The sequence below is a fragment of the Photinus pyralis genome, unplaced genomic scaffold (genome assembly GCF_008802855.1).
Source record: "Photinus pyralis isolate 1611_PpyrPB1 unplaced genomic scaffold, Ppyr1.3 Ppyr1.4_LG1, whole genome shotgun sequence".
Taxonomy (NCBI): Eukaryota; Metazoa; Arthropoda; class Insecta; order Coleoptera; family Lampyridae; genus Photinus; species Photinus pyralis.
The window spans coordinates 22103892-22124363 of NW_022170249.1; the positions used below are offsets into that span (position 1 = coordinate 22103892).

At 35.5% G+C, this 20472-nt stretch overlaps 3 protein-coding genes across 5 annotated transcripts; 1 reads left to right on the plus strand and 2 right to left on the minus strand.

The window, feature by feature from the left end:
- Nucleotides 1-353: 353 nt before the first annotated feature.
- Nucleotides 354-8501, minus strand: LOC116159126 (DNA replication licensing factor MCM4). The gene is made up of 13 exons (XM_031472054.1): nucleotides 8001-8501; nucleotides 7793-7956; nucleotides 6560-6763; nucleotides 6278-6512; nucleotides 5989-6231; nucleotides 5716-5944; nucleotides 5437-5666; nucleotides 5161-5390; nucleotides 4954-5114; nucleotides 1210-1327; nucleotides 920-1161; nucleotides 667-874; nucleotides 354-616 (listed from the first exon to the last, which is right to left on the minus strand). Exons 1-13 carry the CDS (start codon nucleotides 8362-8364, stop codon nucleotides 506-508), a joined length of 2739 nt encoding a protein of 912 aa, XP_031327914.1. The 5' UTR covers nucleotides 8365-8501; the 3' UTR covers nucleotides 354-505.
- A 1037-nt stretch (nucleotides 8502-9538) lies between these two features.
- On the plus strand, nucleotides 9539-11885 carry LOC116159069 (nucleolar protein 8). Its single transcript, XM_031471966.1, has 8 exons — nucleotides 9539-9829; nucleotides 9877-10286; nucleotides 10331-10501; nucleotides 10549-10739; nucleotides 10787-11034; nucleotides 11080-11298; nucleotides 11348-11520; nucleotides 11571-11885. Exons 1-8 carry the CDS (start codon nucleotides 9634-9636, stop codon nucleotides 11664-11666), a joined length of 1704 nt encoding a protein of 567 aa, XP_031327826.1. The 5' UTR covers nucleotides 9539-9633; the 3' UTR covers nucleotides 11667-11885.
- Nucleotides 11886-14487: 2602 nt separating this feature from the next.
- Nucleotides 14488-20469, minus strand: LOC116159068 (mitotic spindle assembly checkpoint protein MAD1). 3 transcript variants are annotated; one of them, XM_031471965.1, is made up of 9 exons: nucleotides 20307-20469; nucleotides 18453-18760; nucleotides 18191-18407; nucleotides 18005-18141; nucleotides 16061-16243; nucleotides 15817-16008; nucleotides 15432-15762; nucleotides 15143-15378; nucleotides 14488-15094 (listed from the first exon to the last, which is right to left on the minus strand). In XM_031471965.1, the coding sequence occupies exons 2-9, from the start codon at nucleotides 18726-18728 to the stop codon at nucleotides 14633-14635; spliced, it is 2034 nt and encodes a 677-aa protein (XP_031327825.1). In that variant the 5' UTR covers nucleotides 18729-18760; nucleotides 20307-20469; the 3' UTR covers nucleotides 14488-14632. The 3 variants fall into 3 exon arrangements, with proteins under 3 accessions (XP_031327825.1, XP_031327824.1, XP_031327823.1); XM_031471964.1 differs by lacking the exon at nucleotides 20307-20469 and having other exon boundaries at nucleotides 15435-15762; nucleotides 18453-18936; XM_031471963.1 differs by lacking the exon at nucleotides 20307-20469 and having other exon boundaries at nucleotides 18453-18935.
- Between the last annotated feature and the right edge of the window lie 3 nt (nucleotides 20470-20472).

Below are 20472 nucleotides of genomic sequence, written 5' to 3' on the forward strand. Positions count from 1 at the left end.
CTCCATCGCACAGTAGAGCCAACTCATATTCGTCCATATATGTATAGTGCCGACTTGCGAATCAATCCCATTTTGTTTGGAATTTTATACAATTTTCACAATAAAAACTGGATAGCTGTCGTACTGCATGCCACTACTTTGAAAGTACATAGTAATTAATTTTAATTTTAATTTAGTAGCTTATTATGTCCTGTATTAATATATTAAGGTATTTGTTATAAGTTAGACCCATTTTTCTATACCAATACACTAAACTGTTAAGTTTATCCAATCAAGTTTTTCAATTTAAAACATGGTTTAAAAAAATCTTCCGATATATCTTAGAAAAGCGATTTTTTATCACAGTAATTACAGACCACGTACTCCCTAAATGCACCAATAATTTGTATTTCTGTTGTAGTTAAGTAATTGGGTAGATTTTAATTATTTAATTATACTAAAATAAAACGTATCATAAGACTTATAAATAACAGTAATTCTATCAAACCATAAGACCCAAAACTGATTACGACATAGGTAAAATATCTCGCACGCGAATATTTTTCCCTACAAGAGTAACGAAACCATCATCTTGAATTTCCCTAAGAGCATCCTCGAACTGCTCCCTTAAGATCATCTGTAACATATGAATCACAAAAAGAAAACAAATGAGAGAAGGGCAATTACCAAATTGGAAGACTCTTTAAGGTCGGCAAACACTTTATCATATTTAAGAGTAGTTCCTTTTCCTTTCTTTATAATCTCTTTAAGTGCTGCAACTAGTTCCGATTTTCGCTTACGAGCAGTACTACTCAATCCCGTAGTTAAAATTCCAATGTCGATTTTACCAGACACTGGATCTATTGCAGATTGCTTAAGAGCTTCTCTATGTAGCCTTAAAAAAATCATTTCACAAACAAGCAATATCCTGCCGACTTACCTGCACGCTTCTTCCACATCGTTGACGGTAACAATTTGAGAAAAGCGCACTTTCGCGTGTGCTTCTGATAGCCGTATTAATGATTCTAGCTGACGAGGATATGCGGATATTTGTCCACGGCCGGATCCTACCTTGCGCATTTCGACATAGGCGTGTATGAGTCGTTGTTGTGCTTCTTCGCTCAATTTTGGATGAACATGCTCTTTAGCATACGCCAGGTAGTCTCTTAAAATCGTTAAATCCTAAAATGAGGACTTAGTAAGCGTTGGCGGCAAATTATTATTGCTTACCAATAAATCATCTTCTTCGGACTCCCGACTTTTATAGTATAGAGATACTAAATGTTGCGCGAGACGACGGTCATATAAATCATTTTGAGGATCCATGATCAAGAAGATGAGATCAAACCTGCAATTAACATATTGTAACATAACGCGCACCAGCGCCAAATCACGTAATTGACACAACTTCACAGGATCTGATCTCCACTATTAAAGGAGATAGAAATGAAAGCTCACCAAACAGTCCACAAAATAATTGTTGATGCAACATATAAATTGTAGAATTGAGTGATGTAGGAGATGAAAAAAACATTTCGGGGCTACGGTTTCAAAATCCCAAAATCTGCATTCTTTCTAAAATCTTAGTTGCTCCTAAACCAGGGATTAAGCTGCGAAGGCGAAATTGCAACATTGTTGAGGCAGATTGTCGCATATTTTGCGACAAAGAAAATCAAATGAAAGTTATGAGTTTGAGCTTATTTCATATTGCTACATAAGGCAACATAAAGGCATGGAAATAAGTAACTTATACATTTAATAAATAAGTGTCAAATGACACAAATGCTACAAGAAAATTACTTTTGCTACAGTCCTCTAAGAGCCTATAGCATTTTTGCTTAAGGTAATTTTTTCCCAGCTTAAACCCTGTCCTAAACGATGCATTTTGGAACCTTGTGTTATAGAAAAAATGTTCGTTGTGGTTCCCAACCAATTAATTTTACATAATTGTTACATTCGACTTTTGTTAAACAATTTCCGTGTCATTATTTACTATTGTAACCCACAAAGCCCAAAATTTGATCATTTCTTCCTTAAAATTATGGTCTATTTGTGTAGTAAATCTTTCAAAACAATCGAAAAACTGGCAATGTCAAATTTCGTTTTCATTTTCACCCGCTTAGTCGGTCGGAAATGGACTGTTCCCGTTAGGATCTTCTATAGGCACTTTTTTTCGGAGGATCTAAATCTGTTGTCGGAATTTCCATAACACGCCATATTGGATTTTTACGGAATGAGATAAAGAACAAAAAAGAAAAATATTGACGTGTCACACTCTATACTTTTACATATAAGAAAAATTTCAAAATAAATTGTTTTTCATCCACCCACTGGTAACTAGATTAGATTTTTCTTGTAAACTCGTGTAAAAATCAGTAAAAATATAGTGTGACATGTCATTATTTTTCTTTTTTGGTCCTTTACCTAACAATCCCAATGGTGCGTCACGAATTAACCCGCCCTGTACACCTTGAATTACAAAGACAAAGATTACAATTGGACTTATACAGGGTGTCCCACTACGAATGCAGATACCTAGAAAAAAAGACCTTTAAAATTTGACAGTATACTAACGTCAATAAGATGAATTCATCTAAAATATTGGTGGCACTTCTGGTTAAACCATAACCTGGCAATGCCAACCTTACTTTAAATAGAAAATAGAAAATATTATTTCATGAATTTCATCAGGGTTCTCTTATTCTCTATACCTATTGTCAACTGTTTTTTAGTTAGGCGCTTCTAGGGCAGGTAGAAGCACATGACGGATACGTTCGAAACCTACAATGACAATTGATTTATAATTTAAACCATACAGGGTGTAACAAGATTTCTGTACGCGCAGAAAATTTTACAGTTTAGTAATGCATAATTTAAAAATAGACACGCTACAATAACTTTGTGTGAGCGAGTGTTTTAATATTATAAGGAAATTAATTATTTCTTTAATTCATAACTCAAGTTGGTATTTATTTAACCCTAAGGAAGCTAAAAGGGAATTAGCAATACAAAATAAGCGTTAGGAATACAATTTTAACTCAAAAACGTAAAATATTCTATAATATTTAAACTGCACTAGGTATGTATTATATATTCAGGATGATGTAAATGAAGCGGACCATTGAAATTAAAATGAAAGCAAGGAGTAGATACTGCAATTTGTTCCCGTTAAAAAAGTCATTTGAATTAATTCGAGAATTAAATCACGTACATAATTCACATGAATTAATTCATGCCAACCCTGAGAAGAAGTACCAGGCAAATGATCGTATGAGTTTTCAGACAAAGGTTAGAATAATCCTTGAGGCTTATAAACTGAAAGAGTAAATAAAACGTTGTGGATCAGTTCACATATTATGATATATTATGTATAGTATGGTAGGACCGACACAATAAGGTTGAACTAAACATGTACAACATGTGGACGGCAGACCAGGGGCGATGGTTGAAGGGCAGAAGCAATGAAAGGGGCTTACAAATTAAATTCTGTAGAGAGGCACTCAATATATTTATAAAACAATAGAAGGTTCCTTAATTATCTGGGTTAGCTCTTAATGAAAGAATGCACGATCACTTACTGTAGCATTTCTCTTTTTCCTAAACAATTTTCTTTAAAACATGTAATTAATTAATGTGTAATTATTTTTGTGAAAATTGTTGAATAACCTAAAAACTACGAGTTTTGGCACAGGACACCTCTTATAAAAATTGAAGGGCACACAAAAGACTATCGAATAGAGAACTAAAATAGTGGTAGTTCCATTTGAAAAAAAATATGGAAATTTTACTATTTTTTTGTGAACACCCTGTATCACTACATTCAACTTTCTCATTACCAAAGTGTTTTCCTTTATTCATATTATTGATCAAATGTATTTCATATCTTTAAAATCAAGATCGCTACGATTTATGTGGGGTGGCGTATAGAGAATTATTCGGAAAAAAATTAATAATTTGGCAATATTGACAACAAATTGACATTAATAGTGAATAGGTTTCCATGCATAGGTTAAAATCATCCAAAAATATACAGGGTGTTCCATTTAAAAAATCCGCTATGTATTGACACCGTAAAAATGCATGGGACACCCTATACATTCAAAAATAATTTCTGTAGATGCGCAACCATCCATAGTTGACATTTGCACAAAAGGTTTTTTGATATTTTTTGAAACACCCTCTTACATTGACAATGGGATCGAAAACGAAATAAAGGAAACAGACGTTTTATAATAATTAATAAAATTGTTGTTTTTCCTTTACAGAAAAAGAAGGAATTGGTCTTCTCAGCAATACTTTAGTTCTACTAACTTTGATTAACGATTTCGTAAACATGGTACAAATATTGTTCAACGATTAAGTAAACACAACAGAGAAGTTCAACGCCCTTGTTTATCAAATGCTCGGTAATTTAATATGCAAAAATTCTTTCACGAACAAAACGTCCTTGATTGAATATATGCATATAGTTGTCTCGCCTACTCAATTATTATTCTGGCTGTCAGAAACGAAGGCTCTATAATCCTTAATCCAAAGGATGTAATTCAAGCTGTACTCCCATAATCTTGACACGTCAAGTAATTAAGGAAAATAATCCTCTGAAAGGTATAGTTAGTAATGACACATTTTTCATTGACTCCAACCATCCAGATAAATTCATTACATTATCATGACCAATATTTGTTTGGGAAGAGACTTCAAAACCTTGACATTTTTTAGAGCTTAAAGATCTCCATTTTACGTATTTGTGCAAAAATCAAATCCAACCTAATGCGCCCGTTACACACCATCAGAAATGTGTCACCTAGGCATTCCTTTTTGCCTTTGTGACGAGACACTCATTATAACCAATCTCGAATTCCTATCATTCAACTCTTTCAGTAGAACATGATTGATGTTTTCTATAGCAAGTTGGTATTCTCACTTGGTCACTATTTGAGCTCGTGCTCGTGCAAAATTAAACAAATACAATACCTTGACAAAAGGGTGTGAGGCAAGGAGACGTTTTCAATAATTGTCTTATTCTTATTCCATTGGGACTCTGAAGGATTAGCAGCGGCTAAAATAGACGTGCGAGCATTTAACTGACATATAATTCCCGCCTTAGCAATACTAAGTGTTTGTTGTTCCATCACCTGCAATTAATAATCATAACAGGCGACTAGATTAACGTTTTTATACCTCATGCAAGACACTACGCGTTGAATCATCCATTTTGTCAAACTCATCGATGCAACAAATACCATTATCGGCCAAGACTAGGGCGCCAGTTTGAAGTACTAACTGCTTAGTATCACTGTCTTTAGTGACAAATGCGGTTAGACCCACTGCTGATGAACCTTTACCGGATGTGTATTGACTACGAGGCACCAAGTTGTACACATACTGTAAGAGTTGGGATTTCGACGTTCCTAAATAAATAACATAAACACACACCTGGATTATAGCAAAACTCACCGGGGTCTCCGCACATTAAAATATTAATCTCAGCCCTAAAGTTAGTACGGCCGGCCAATGCAAAAGATTTCTTCGTTCCACCAAACAGTTGTAATAAAATTCCTTTTTTTATGTCGTCATTTCCGTACACAGACGGAGCAAGCGCATGCGCTAGACGATCATACACATCGGGTTTTTGTGAAAGTATTTGTAACAATTCTATTCTCTCCGGTGGGAAGGTGTGTGTCGTGCTAATGTCTCAAATGTTTTAAAATGTAATGACTAACTGCAACTACGTACCCGTCTTCCTCTTTGTACAATCGTTTCTTGTCCACCTTCCTAAAGTGCAGTACATCAATATGAGTTTTATAGACAGCACGTATATTCCTCGCACGAGGGTTAACTTGCATTGGCTGTGCACGGTAAATACCGGTCACAGTAACTCTATCGCCTGGTTGCACTCCATCGACTAAATCATTATGGACGAATAATACCACATTGTGAGGCGTCTGACTTGCAGGAATATCATCTGAAAGTACTATTATAAAACCAGACTAACAAGTAGGGTCAAACCTGGTGATTCTTGTAATTTGACCAACTGCTTATCAGTAAACTGAGATCGATTGTGCACCAAAGTAAAACAATGATTTGTATTGCAGTGTGTGCATAATGTCGGTTCAGTAATACGGCCTCGATCGATTTCAACGCTCGTAGTATAACTACAAAGGTTACACTTGAAAAAAGCTTCACGCATTTCCGGAATGAGATCAGATGTGCGAATAACCATTCCACCGATCGTGATCAATTGATCAATGTCTGAAAAGTCAACAATGATATCCGTATATACAAACTTGAGGTTTACCTTCCGGATTCAAAGAACGCATATTCTTCGTTTTTTCGGCGTTAAAGGGCCTAACTTGAATTTGATGTTCTAAAACGGCCGCAGGAAATCTTTCATAAAATATTTCATTCACCGTCATATCAAACGTCGGTATAACTTCCTGAGGATAGCGAACCAGTTGGTTGTATAAGATTTGATCGAACGTTTCCAAATGTGAACAATTCACATTTAAAAATGGCTCCTCTGACGTGTGAATCTACAACGGGTATTTATAATGGGTCGACTTTCGAATTCTCACTTTACCTCTTCAATTTTTTGCATGTAAAGTGGCTGGTGAACATTTGTTATTTCCGACACCTCGTCTTCTTCCGCGTCAAGCGCAATGTAGCGCATGAGGAACTTTTTAAATTTGGCCTTGCACTGCTCCACTGAAACGTTGGTACCCCATATAACAAGTTGGGGAGCGGACAAATCTTCAGATTCTTGTGATTCGGAAATTGTTTCCAGCTGTAATCATCAATTATCATCAGTCAATGGTTAATCAATATTAGGAAAATAGTGTAAATTCCGTATTTTAAAATTTTTGATGCTATCTGCCAGGTAAATTAAGTTTCATTTTTATATTTTTCTCATGGTATTTAAACAGATACAAAAAAAGAATAAAAAACACTTTCTCAATGCCATTTTTTTAAGCCAGTAAAAAAAGTATAGAATATTTATTACGAATGCAACAATGTACAGCACACAAAAAAAACAAAAGTTGGAAACTGTTGGTTTCAACAGGATGGTGCACTCGCACACAATGCCCTAAGCGTGCAAGGATACTTGAGTGTATATACGTCAATGTACATACGTATTAAATCTACTTATTAAACAAAATTGCAAAATACTAAAATCAGTAAATAAATTTTAAACAATTCCTTAAAATTTTTACAACTCATCGACATGGACATGTGTTTAATTGCTTTTATCAGGTTATATTAACATTTCATAAAAGAAAGTTAGTTGTGCATATGCACAAATCCATTTCACAATAGGTTTTATTCTACAACCCTAAATATAGCTAATGAAGATAAAGTAAAAAAATATATATAAAATATAACCGTGTCAGCAAATCTAATACAAAATTTAAATAAAAAATCTTTACTTCTTGAAGCAATTTTTAAAATCGACATGAGAGTAAGGTAAAGGCCCCACAAGCCATGAAAAACTGGCCCTTAGTTATTAGTACCTATACTGAATCATGCTAATAGCTTCTATATTTCTAGTCTAATAACCCATTTTTAGCACACCAATAAGTGACCAACTGGAATTTTGGCGTGTGCCCTGTGGTAATGACCAAAGTGAGCTGTTCACTGATAAAATCCCATTGTCTTTGACATTTTTTATGTTCACAAAATTTAGTGGTAAAAATAGAGGACTAAGACAAAACAAGTGAAGAAGATCGATTACACTGCTAAAAAAATGCGAAGGATCCCAAAATAAAGATGGCCATTTTATTTGCTACCATATACTTTTGTTATATTTAACACTCACATTTTCTCCAGCCACATTTATCTGCCTTATCCGCTTGTCGGTACGGACATCAGTTCTCATGCGCACTGGGGTACCTCGTATTCCTGATCGCGGAGTTCTAACAGACCCCAAGGAACTCGGGGTGCCATAATTGAGAGGGGAGCTCAGATCGATTTCGCTTAGTCCTACAAAGATGGTAAAGTTTGTGCGCTAGCGAAAGGTAACTTACCATCTCCGGGACTTCGTAATGCGACATTTGGACTACTCGGTATTATGCTCGGTCCGGGAGAGGTACTATGGAGTTCTTGGTGACCGTTTGTGCCCCACCTCATCGGTGTCGAAACATCGGATGCGATGCTTTTGGCAGGTGTGGCCCGCGTCCTACGTGGAGTTCGCGCCGGTGATCCTCGAGTTGATGCCGGACTTGCGGTGTTATCGTCTCCGCGAGGAGTTCGTAATCCTCTGCGTAGCCGCTGTGATGGTGTATCCGGAGCAGGGGTGGATGCATCCTCCCTTCGCGGTGTTCGGTGACCACGTGGTGTTCTTGAACCGTCTTCTCTGGCAGGTGTCCGGGAACCTCTTGGTGATGGCATTTTTCTTTTAGTTTAGAAACATACAAAGACGCGAGCAGAATTGGCGGTAAACAGGCAAAAGTAAGGTTAGGAATTGCAAATTCGCACCAATCACGGTTTTATTTTCACAGCACCAATAGCTGCTCACCTCACCATTGTATTGTACTATACAGGGTGATACGAAATTCGCGGCCACAATCATTGTAGCACGAATAAATTAAAACTAAATCTACGTTGATTATTCCTTATTCTTATTGCACATGGATTCTCATTAGCCCAGATTATTTTCATTATATCTGAAAATCCAAGCAATACATCAAATGGCACCAGAAATTGTAAATAATGCTATTCAAGATGTCCAATTGTCCAAACATGTGCAAAAGCATGTTTAGCAGCATATAGTGCACATTAAAAAACGGCTTAAAAATTAAATTGATCGTGCCACAATTTCGTTTTATTATTATAATTATATAGTTATTTATTAAAATAAAAAATAATCCTTCATTTCCGTATCATTTTTTGCAACCTTGTATCTCGAAAAGTATTTGTCTGATCGCAAAAATGTGATAGTTTTCTATTCAATTTCCTCCCAGAATTAAGCCCCATTGTCCGTGAGTGCGAATTTCCTCCCTGTACATATAATGGTAAAGGTGGGTTCATAGCTCTCCGTTCATCCGTTGCGTTGGTCTGTCAAACGGATAATGCATTTTATTAAGGTTCATAGCAATCCGTCCACATTGTACATTTGCAACGTATAACCATAACCTAAATTTTATTTTGTACTGTACCCTCCGTGATTTTCAGTATGTAAAAATGGTACGAAAGTAAGAGCACGTTGCTATCTGATTATTACCGTGAAGAACGAATAGGCGAACACTGTTAACGTACCAAACATAACCTCACTCTTGTTAAAAACGGAACAACGGAAACGTAAATGTTCAACTTCAACCAACTTTTCCGTCGTAAACGGACGACTTACGATTTAAAAATTTGCTGTCTTCTGATTGGCTAACGGACAAACGGAAACGTAAGAACGGAGAGCTATGAACCCACCTTAAGGCAAGATATTTTATCATTTTTATCTTCGCGTTAAAACCAAAAAGAAAGCAACGGGCGAACTGCTCAAGACTATTTTTGGAAAATTTAATATTTTTCACTGTACATTTACAGAAAAGTTTATGGTCGAAGTGAAGGTGCAGGAGACACCATAGAAAGAACAGTAGACACTTGGAGCTAACCTATAAATTGTGTGTAAACTTTCATGCTTATAAAAGTAAATGAAATGCGAAAATGAAATTACAAAGTACACGCTTGTTCATAAATAATTTGCAAGACAATATACACGATGAAGATTTACGAAATAAATTTTCACGTTATGGCACTATAACTACGATTGAAATAAAGGAACGAAAAAATCCTGTCGGAAACCAAACTTCCCACTTTGCTTATATTACTCTTGAAATAGAAAATAAGGCTTTACAAGAATGTGAGTATCATTTAACTATCTACGTAACAATACGTTCAATCTTGTAGGCATGCGAGAATTTTCAAGTACAAAATGGAAGGGCTTTTACGTCGATGTGCAGGTTGCCAGAGAAAGTTTTATGGATCGATTAAAACGCGAACGAGAAGAAAGTGCGGCTCAATTAACCTCAAATTCTGTCAATAACGGAATTGTGGGTAGCAGTGACGTAATTGTTAACCGAAATTATCGTATTGAGCCTTCATATGAAAAAGTAAAACCAGCCATCCACATTAAACATAATGAAAACTCGGTTAGCATTCCAGAAGCAAATGATACAATAGAGAATGGCACTGCAAATCAAAGTACAAAGAGAAAGAATGACGCTATTGATAATGCTAAACGTTTACAGTCCTTACGCCAAATGAAAGAAGGATACAGACAGCAGAAACAGTTTATTAAAAATTCACTTTCCAATATTGTACGTCATCAATTTTGTTGCATCTAATACACAAGTTCTTTTAGGAGGGTAAGAAAAGCAATAAAATTGTTTTTGATGATGCCGTTTCGGATGATACCCTAAAAATACAAAAATCCACTCCGAAGTTAACACTTTTCGAAGGAGGAGAAGAAGGCGATGAAGACATGTACAACTTTGAAGTACGCGAGGAGCTGCAAGGACAAAAGGGTCAAAAAGTAAGCGCAGCACTGTTTATTACGATTGTTGCAGTTGAATCTTCTAGTTAATGCAATTGCAATCCAGGTTTAAAAATGATAAACGATTTAAAATGGATTCCCGATTTTTAGAAGAGGATACTGAAGAAGTAAATGAGGTTGATATGTGTGAAGAGAAAGAAAAGCAAATGGAAATTTTGGAATCAGTGTTAGGCCAAAAGATTAAGCGATGGTCCAATCCGAAAGATGCACATACAAGGTTTGCTGTAGGCTTTTGGTGTAGCTATTTGGCAACATTTTTTTCAGTATACAGCCCAATGTAATGTTACGATTTGACCCATCTCAACCAGAACACTCGAAATATGAAGTACAACCTCGTAAAGTAGAGACTAAAAAGCAGAAGGTAAAAAAGGTCGTCGTCACACGAGAGGTTGCTCCACAACCGGAAGTATCAAAGGAAACATTTTATACTGTCGAAAGTGACTTAAAGCAGTCGCTGTATAGTTCTGAGGGGTTTAGTTTAAGTAAACTATTTGGCACTAAAGTCAATGAGAGTAAGTTGATAATACAAATTTGATTAGTAGTAACTGTTCAATTAGTTGAAGAGGAAACGGCGCAAGAACATTTTAAAGAACAACCACGTGATGTCATACAAACTGAATTTGGCCCCAACCCGTTCAAATACGATTCATCTGAAGACGAGAAAGAGGAACCTCTTGCCAGTTTGCCGTTTGTGGAAAAAATCGAGAAAGTTCAAGTAAAGCCCAGGTTGTGGACTGACACATTCTTTTTTAAGGAAGATGACTATCGTTTGCAAGGTTCATACTTTTGATTGCAACTTCTAATTACAAATTTGTTTGGTTACAGAGGGGTTTGATTTTATTAAGAGGCTACAAGTTGCCAAGCAACAGAATTTCAACACTGTGAGAAGGAATTTGAGAGAAATTGTTAAAGGAAAAGTAAAGAATAACTTGAGGAAGAATCGACCATTTAAACGAAAATTGGGAGGCGCCAATAAAAAACGCATTCAAATAAAAAAAGTACTAAAACGTTAAAATTTTGTGCCTTTTATTTTAAATACATTTTTTAGTTAATTCCGATCTATTTATTTCACAATCAGTCAGTTTACACATATACCTACAACACCCGAAGATTTTTTGTGCAAAACTTGTTACATCAATTATAGGAGAAAAACCTTATTCTGTTGCTGAATGTGCAAATCACCCTAGCTTTGTAAAACTAGTTGTCAGGTAAACTCCTGACTTGACTTTCCCACCATTTTTAGTATAGTCATTGCAACTATCTATGGTCATAATATAACATTTAGAAAATGCCGTCTGGCGTCTTTGTTTTGAACCTGACTCAGAAAGTGTCTTTTTTGTATATCTCATCAAGACACACCTTTTTTGTAATTAACATTTTTCATTCTGGTGCTTACTTTTCGCAAAGATAATACATACTACACTAGATAGACACCGTAAATGGGCAAGTTGCTAAACCGCTTATTCAGTTCCGTAAAGAAGATATAGGGAGCTTTTGCAATTAACGCTATCATCGGAAGCCGTAATCGTAATTATTAGACACCAGCTACATTATATTATCTCTTCCCTAACCTACCCCACCTACCCTACCGAACATTACACACTTTTATCGGGCTGGATGTTAAATCACAGTTAACGAATTCAACAAATTCAATGCATGTTTTTCCTTGTAAGTTGTAAGCAAAGATTTGTAATTAAGCAACTACCCTTTGTATAATCTATAATATGTACTTTATATAGGGTGTAACATCCTCCTCGGATCGTAATGCCTTTACCATAAGATATCGGAAAAAAATGGAGGAGCAAAAATGTTTCTAAAATATTTCTCGTCAGTGGCGTGCTGTTTTTCACTAGCGTATCAAACATCCGTTTTTTTTTAAATGGAACACCCCATATTTTATTGAGAAATTCAAAAGTACTGTCGAGTACTTTTTTATTTTTTATGTAACATACCTTTTCTTCTCAAAATTTGACCGTTTTTCGAATTTATATTTTCCAGAGAAACTAAATCACGCCGGCGCTTAAATTTTGAATTCAGGCACATACCTGAATATTTCAAAACCGAACATAAACAATTAGCATGTTAAAAAATTAAAACGTTTTTTGCAGATTGTTGCTCCACTGCTCCATATGTAAGTTAACTTCCAACTTCCGAAGGTTTATGATGACCCCATGCAATCGAAATCATCTAATCTAATGATATGCGAATTTGTTCATTTGCAGGTGTATTTCTCATAATTTCATAAAAAATTCAACAAAATTAGCAACTAGCAAAATCATGCTAAGCCATGACTCAATTGGAAATTTTCTAAATAGGGAGAATTCACATTTTTAGATTTTGCTATAAATGGGTTCTACTCACTTTATTAATACATATAGCACTTTTCAAAAAATCGAAAAAAAATTATTAACTAATTTAAGAGTAATTTTCTGAAAGCCAACCGCGAGAGGCTAGAAAACATACCCTGCAGCGAGATTGCTCACTCTGACGTCAGTAGCGCGCTATTCTCTGAGCGCGCTACATAAAGTTGCTTATAATAAATGAATGGAAGTCGTTTAAAATGAAAATAATATGCCATTCAATAAGTGCAAGTAAATGAATAACTAATGGTGCAAGAGATATATGATCACACCGCTAACAAAAAAAAAAGAAAATTCAATCTTATCACGTTAGTTACAGGACGTCACGGTTTAATATTACTTACTTTAAATTCAATTTATAACTATTGCGGTCCATGTTGTTGGATTAACTGTCAATGAATGGATTATTACGGTTGTTTATAATAATCATTGGCTTTAAATTTATGTAGTTTTGGTCACGTACCTACGCAAGGGTCGGTGTTGGGCCAGTACTACGTACTTCATATGACGTATGTACATCGCCAATAAATGTGGCCTTCAATAAACCTTAGTTTACGAAATTATGAAGATATGAAATCTGCTAGCGTTTATGTTAAGCTGACTTAAAAATTATCCATGATAAAATACAACAGCAACGGCACCCGATAAAATATTTGTAACGTGGTTTCAAAAGATAGGTAAGGTGTTCAGGTGCATGTTGGTTATTGTCAGAGGTATAAAAAACTGTGTTTTCTATTGCCGTAAAGAGCACAATCTACAAAAAACATTTTTCCCATGTTAATTGCCTTTGTACTTATTTATTATTATTATTAAATTCTTCCAAAGACCTTCTGTCAGGTTTTATGACAAAAAAACTGAGAATAAAGTGTCAAAGACAAAAAGCTAAAATACTTTTTTTTCGCCAAAACGGTTCTTTTTATTTCGTTAAAATTTTGGTAGTCCACATTAGGCATAAAAGATGCAAGACTGTGAAAAACTTTTTTAGCTTCCTAGCATAAGCTAGGTAGCTATTGCGATAGCCGTTTTTTCGACATGTCAAAATTGTGTAATTGTAAACAGGAACAGGTAGATTGTCAGAGGTCAGACTGAAACTGAAGGTACCTTCCATTCTTTATAAGATGTTCAGTGGGAATACATTATTAATTTAAATTGGAGCATAAAAAGAACAGTGAAAGAATGCGATACGCATACACAAGGCCGCGCTTGACTAACACACAATATAAAGAGCCATTGTTCTAATATTTCTGCAAAATGCAGTGAAGAATCGCTACTATTGTGGTAAAAACATTTTCCGCGCACAGTCGACAAAATTGAGCGTTTAAAATTTATACAGACGGTGTCTATCTAGTGTAGTATTATCTTTTTTTCGGGAAAAAAGCAAATTTAGAAAAATAAAATAGTTTAACTTTTCAAAAACTAAGAAACTCAAAAAGACTGTAATGAACTTTGTTTTTTAAGCCACTCTGGCCCATGTATGCAAAAAAAATTTTTAAGCAGTTATGGCTCTTAAACTAGTAACACCCTCAACAACCATGAAGATGGCTACGGATCCAAAACAAAATAGGACGCAACATAGGAAATGTCAAAGAAATCAATAGTGCAGAATGAAAGTGATATTGCCTGCGGCATGTAATTTATTAATCCCATAGATTTTGTACAGTAGATACCGAACAGTTTATAAAATATCATAGGATAGGAAAAAGATGGGCCCACCAATAATACATATGATTACGAAAAAAAGAGTTCAAACTCAGTCGTCATCTATTTCAAACGTTTTAGTAGCCATAGTGCGATTATTGAAAAGATCCATCGTAATAGCACTCAAAAACACGGGAATCGATTTTTGATGTCTTAAATGTAAGTCGACCATGTCCTCCAGCGTCATACTAAATTCGTTTTCTAACAAATTTAATGCGCCCTCCGCGTTTAGTTGAAAACAAATTTGATCTTCTTGTTGTTCGGCGTACATGCTGGTCAGCTTGTACTGGGAATTTGAATTTTTATCTATTTTGTACCCCAGTAACATATACACCACGTTGCGAAATTCTTGCATGGACGATTTAAAATAATCTTTCAAACGTTGTACTTGACTTTCTGACGATTTTAGTTGTTCTTTTAATGCATTAATTTCTTTAGGATTCATTGTAAGATCCAACTTACTGGCTTCGAGACCTTCTTTTAGATTTATTATTTTACGTTTTAGACGTTCATTCTACAAGCGAATTAAATAAATTTTATAAACAAAAGAAAAGATACTCACCGTCTCCTTAAGAGATTCCAGTTCGTTTTCGTGTTGTTGAATTTGTTCGGCCAGAGGGTTTCTGGTGAGGTGTACGATACGACCGGAGTTTACATCGTTTCCGGGATCAGACAATTTTTCCAGCTGTATTTCTAAGTTATCTCTCTGCTCTCGTAGATGGTCATTGTCCATTTTCAAATGGTCAATTTCGTCTTGAAGTCGTGACATTTGTTCCACACGTATTGGAATAGTTTCACCTAAAACCATCCCGTTAACTGCATACGTCATTGACGGATTTAAAGAACTTAACCACGATTTATTGTAGGTTCACTTTTCTGCAAATCAGATTCCAATTTTGAGACCATATCTCGATAGCCATCGACAATTCGTTCCAAATTCTCAATTCGGTCCCTTTGAGATTGTTGAACGCCGCCTTGTGCTGCGTTAGCAGAACTAACGGTCATTGTCAGATCTCGTTCATACGAATCTAATTGTAGTCGATAACTGTCTCGTTCGCGGCTGACTAACAAGAGCTTCTTTTGCATGCGACGAATTAAATTTTGCTTATGTTGGTCGCTAGCTTGCAGATCGGAGATTAAATTTTGACATTTTTCTAATTCACTTCGAGCAACTTTTGCATCCTATAGGTAAACTATGTATATCAAATATTCGTGATTTTAAGAAAACATGCTCACATGAGTTGTGACATTCAGTTGTGACTCGAGCTGTACTTTCATCTCGGTTAACGTCAGTTCTTGTTGTTGTAAATGCTCTACTACACTACGTAGGAGATGGGGCAGAGTTGCATCAGAGCCAGTTGTTTCGCAGATTCCCCTCGCCACGGAACGCCACTCATTTAAATACAATTCCGACTGCACTTGCGCCACCTATAAAGACAACATCTGTCACCTCTAGAAAACTACCACATGGATATCGTACCTGTAAAGCACTCAACTTCTTTTCCTGCTCCTTATAATTGCTTAAACGATTTTTTAAATCGTACACCTCCTCTTCAAGAATCAGTTTGTTGTGAACGGCATCTTTGAGTCGTTTTGTTTCATCTTTCAGGTGTTGATTTTCCTTTTCTAGTTCATCATAGGCCAATAGTTTATGTTGATGTGTCTGGAAGAACGTAACTGTGAAGTACATGCAATTATTTACAGTATTACGTTGCTTTTTCTTGATATGGCTCTAGTAACCTACTCCTACATTAAAACTTTTGGAGTTACTTCGTTTGATACTTAGATTTGACATTTCTCTTCTGCCTTTGATTCGGGTTCCGATCAACCCAATTAAACATTACTGTAGCTTTAATTTGTAAGGTAATTATAACCTATTTGGTATCATTGTAAAGAGAATTTCAAGCTCTTTAAGAATATTGCAGAAAAAAGTATTCTTTCTATTTAAAAAAATTATTAATAAATAATTAACACGATTTGTATATTGGAAATACATTATTTAGAATTATAAATAATAAAATTTTGTATGCACCTCAGGCATTACTCAATAGTTAAAACGCTCGGGCGACTTACAATCCCTCTCGAGCTCTGTCGCCCGCATTAATATTGCTTTGATGCATAAAATAAATAAATAAACGCTATCAAAATGCCGGTCTTCTCCCACCTGTACAATGTTATTTGGAACCTTGTACAGCAACAGTCCTCATCTAAGGACGATGGGCACAAATGGGTTATTCACTCGATGGTGAATCCGTTTTGTATAATAATAATAATAATAATAATATTGCCTTTATTTGAGGAAATAGAAAAAAAATAACCAAAGGACTTCCAAGCAAGGGCGAAGTTCAGTGCAGCAGAAAAAACTGAGGAAAAAACCGCTGGCTGTTCTTACACTTAACCCTAGAAATTATTCCGATACCTAATATAGACATATTCTATTTGGTATGAATACTAATTAGAATTACTAAATTAAAATAAATAAAAAAGTATGAATGTGAACTAGACCAAAAATGTAACAAACAAAAAAAACAATATTTGAAGTTTAATAAATAACAACATATTATTAAATCAACAAATTTTTGTTTAAACATTTATTACCTACAGTAAAGCACTGTAGTTGTAATGTACATTATTATACATCTTTATCATTCTCGCGCTCTTTTTATCGCGAAAGTAGTGTAGCTCTTCAGCATCTGCAAACAATGAGCCATCAGTCTTATGCACATTGTCTCAGTCAGTGTTTCATTTAATAAGGCGTACATCATTTAAGTAAATAGCCTTTTGGATTTATCCAATTACCCAGATCGGGTCCGGTTCTAATTAATCCGAATAATTGGAGATTCCTCAAACTTATGAAAATAGGGATGTCAGCAATTTACATCTCCCATGAGTGCAATTAATTTTTTATGTCTGTGTTTCAGTGTGTGGAGCACATTTAATTCAGAGATTACAACAAAATAGGCATCATATTTCAAATTTTAAGTAAACTCTGTCAATAGGCGCTATTCAATTTGAATTTTTACAAAATGAGGACAAAAAAAGAAAAATAATGGCATGTCAGACGTCAAATGTTTTACATTCATTTCTCAACATCCACGGGTAACTAGATCTTGCTAAATCAACATGGCTATGCCTTCATGAATCTCATTTCCATAAAAATCCAATATGGCGTTCATAAGAAATAAAAAAATGGTAGCCTGTAGCTTCTACATCTAGAAACATCTAATAACAGATTCAGATTCTCCAAAAAAACGGTGGTAATTTCAGACCGTTTATGCTAGGGAAAATGAAAACGAAATTGACTTTTAAAAGAATTTATCTGGATGTGTGACTATATTTCATGCTTATTTGTGTGCTGAAGTATTCGCAATTGCTAAATGGAAATTACCTATTCTCATTTAAATACTCACTAGTTCCTACTGACCTTAATCTGCTGCTGATACTCTAAATAGTTCTCCCGTATATACTCCAAATCCTTTAACTCCAGCCGTGCTCGTTGCCACGCTTGATCTTTCAATTCTAAATTACGCTCAACCTCACTTTTCTCCATCAAACGCTTCTCTAAAACCCAAAGCTAAGCAAATCACCAAACCAATATCGCATCGAAAACCTAATTCAGACGACAACTTCTTGTGTCCCTCAGAATCTTCCTCGACAGTCTTTAGAAAAGTCTCCAATTCTAAGTTTCTCGATCTTAAATTTGTGATGATCTCATTTTTGGCATCCATTTCGATAATGTTATCGGCTTTAAAGTCGGCGAGCTGCTTTTCCAATTCTTCAATGCGTTTATCCGTATCAATTTTTAAGTTGTCATATTTAGCTTTCAGCTAAAACACATTGAAAGAGTCACAGTTAATTTGTGGACAACGTACCTCGGTTAGTTCCGTTTTAACAACGGATTCCCGTTTGCGAACACTTTGCAGTTGTTCCTCGAGATCCGTTATGGACTTGCGGTCGTACTCGTGTTGATGTTGCAAACTCCGAAGTTCTGCATCGAACATGATCTGCGTTTCTTGCCTCACTGTATGCATGTGCTTAATTCTGTTCTCCAAACTCAGTATACTGTTCCTAGATTCAATGAGGTCCGCACGGAGACGTCTAGTTTCACGCGGGGACCCAATGTACTGGTCAACGGTATCCTGTTTCATTTTCTTTGCCGGCGTCACATAATCAAATATACCTGTGGATAAGGGTCTTTTCAGGGGTGTTTCACAATCTAACGATTTCATATCGGACTTAATTATCGGTTTCAGCGTTGTAATCATAGCAATTAACGTATCATCTATTGATTTAGTTCCCTCTGTAGCTGTAGTCATTTTGCAATGGTGGACGCACAGCACAGATGTTTTGCTTTTGTTTGGTTTTCAATTGCACCTAAATCTGAACGTGACTCTCAATCAAGGAGCATGCGTAAATTTGAATGCTCCGCAAAATTTATTTAAAATAGAGAATACAATTAATGTACTACAACAATCAACAGATTTTCAAATTCATCATGGATTCGATAATATGATAATTGCTGCATACAAGGCTTTCATTTTAGAACGAACCAGCCATTGTAATTTGTAATTGTGATAACCATCGAATACTGCAACATGGGCAGGGGGAAGTTTATTTAAAGATTTACCCTTTTACCACCGCACGCACAGATACCATCACTATAAAATAATGCACCCCCCTCCCCCACCGATAGATTCTATTTACAAAAAAGAAATTCCTATAAAATCAAATTCGGATGGTGTGGCACTATAATCAACTACAATTTAAATGAACCATAACAAAATGTAACAGAATAAATTCATTTTGCACATTTCCCTTGTATAAAAAGTTTGTTTTATTAAATGTGGTCTTCAGCTAAAGTACACCAACAAAAACACAGTCTGTGTTGAAATTCTTCATGGACAATAACAAAAGTGTTCTTTCCAATACTCTGAGCTTTATTTGAATATTGCCAGGTAAAGATTTAAAAGCTTGTGGGCGATACGCACACGCTCCACTCAAGGAGCGCTCAAAATTCACACAATGAAATCAATTGCAAATGTTCGCACTATAGCCAGCACAAAACTTAAGCGCAAATGTGAATATTCCGATTGAATAAATAGCATGATGTTACAATATTTTGAGCCGAGCGTGACTTGAGCTATAGTGTGAATTGGCCTTTAGAGTGAAACAAGCTTTATACACAGCTTACTTACTATCTAAGCTGTGCTTTATACACTACAAATAAAAGAAATTAGGCGGGGGGGGGGTCAAATCAAGAGAGTGTTCCCCATTCTATGGCACCACCTTTGCCAATAGATAACTTAAACAACAAAATCAAAGTAGGAAATACAGAACAACAAATAAACAAGAAATAGTAAACAAGAATGTTTTGATGTTTTTAAGAGAGAAAATTAAAAGCCAAACGTGAAAATAATGTGTCAAATTTATGTAGTATTTGTTTTGGTTTTTTAAAAGTAATTCATAAGCAGACCATATAAATTTGATTAAAGTTTGATGATCATTCGAATAATAGATGGGAGGTGCATGTTAGTTATAATTTTGAAGTTGGGTGGGGCGAGGGTAAATGCTCAATCTAAGGACCTAAGGTGAGTAATCTGGGCGCCACCTTAGTCCACTAGATGTCGTTCGGAATTTTATCTCCTATACGCTCTAGGAGGCATAGAATGCTATGGAAATTCACTGTACTGTACCTATACTGTGAAATGCGCCTATAAAGCCCTTACTTGCAGTGGAAGGCGCTCCAAAACTCTAGAAAACGGCTCTTCACAGTCTTCTAATGCTTTCCAGAGGTTGTTTGGCTTTTTATTGATTCCTTCGCCTTATTAATTGTTCCGATCGCAGCAATTAGTGGCTATAAGCGCTTTCGAGCGATTGTGGCGGTTGACTCTC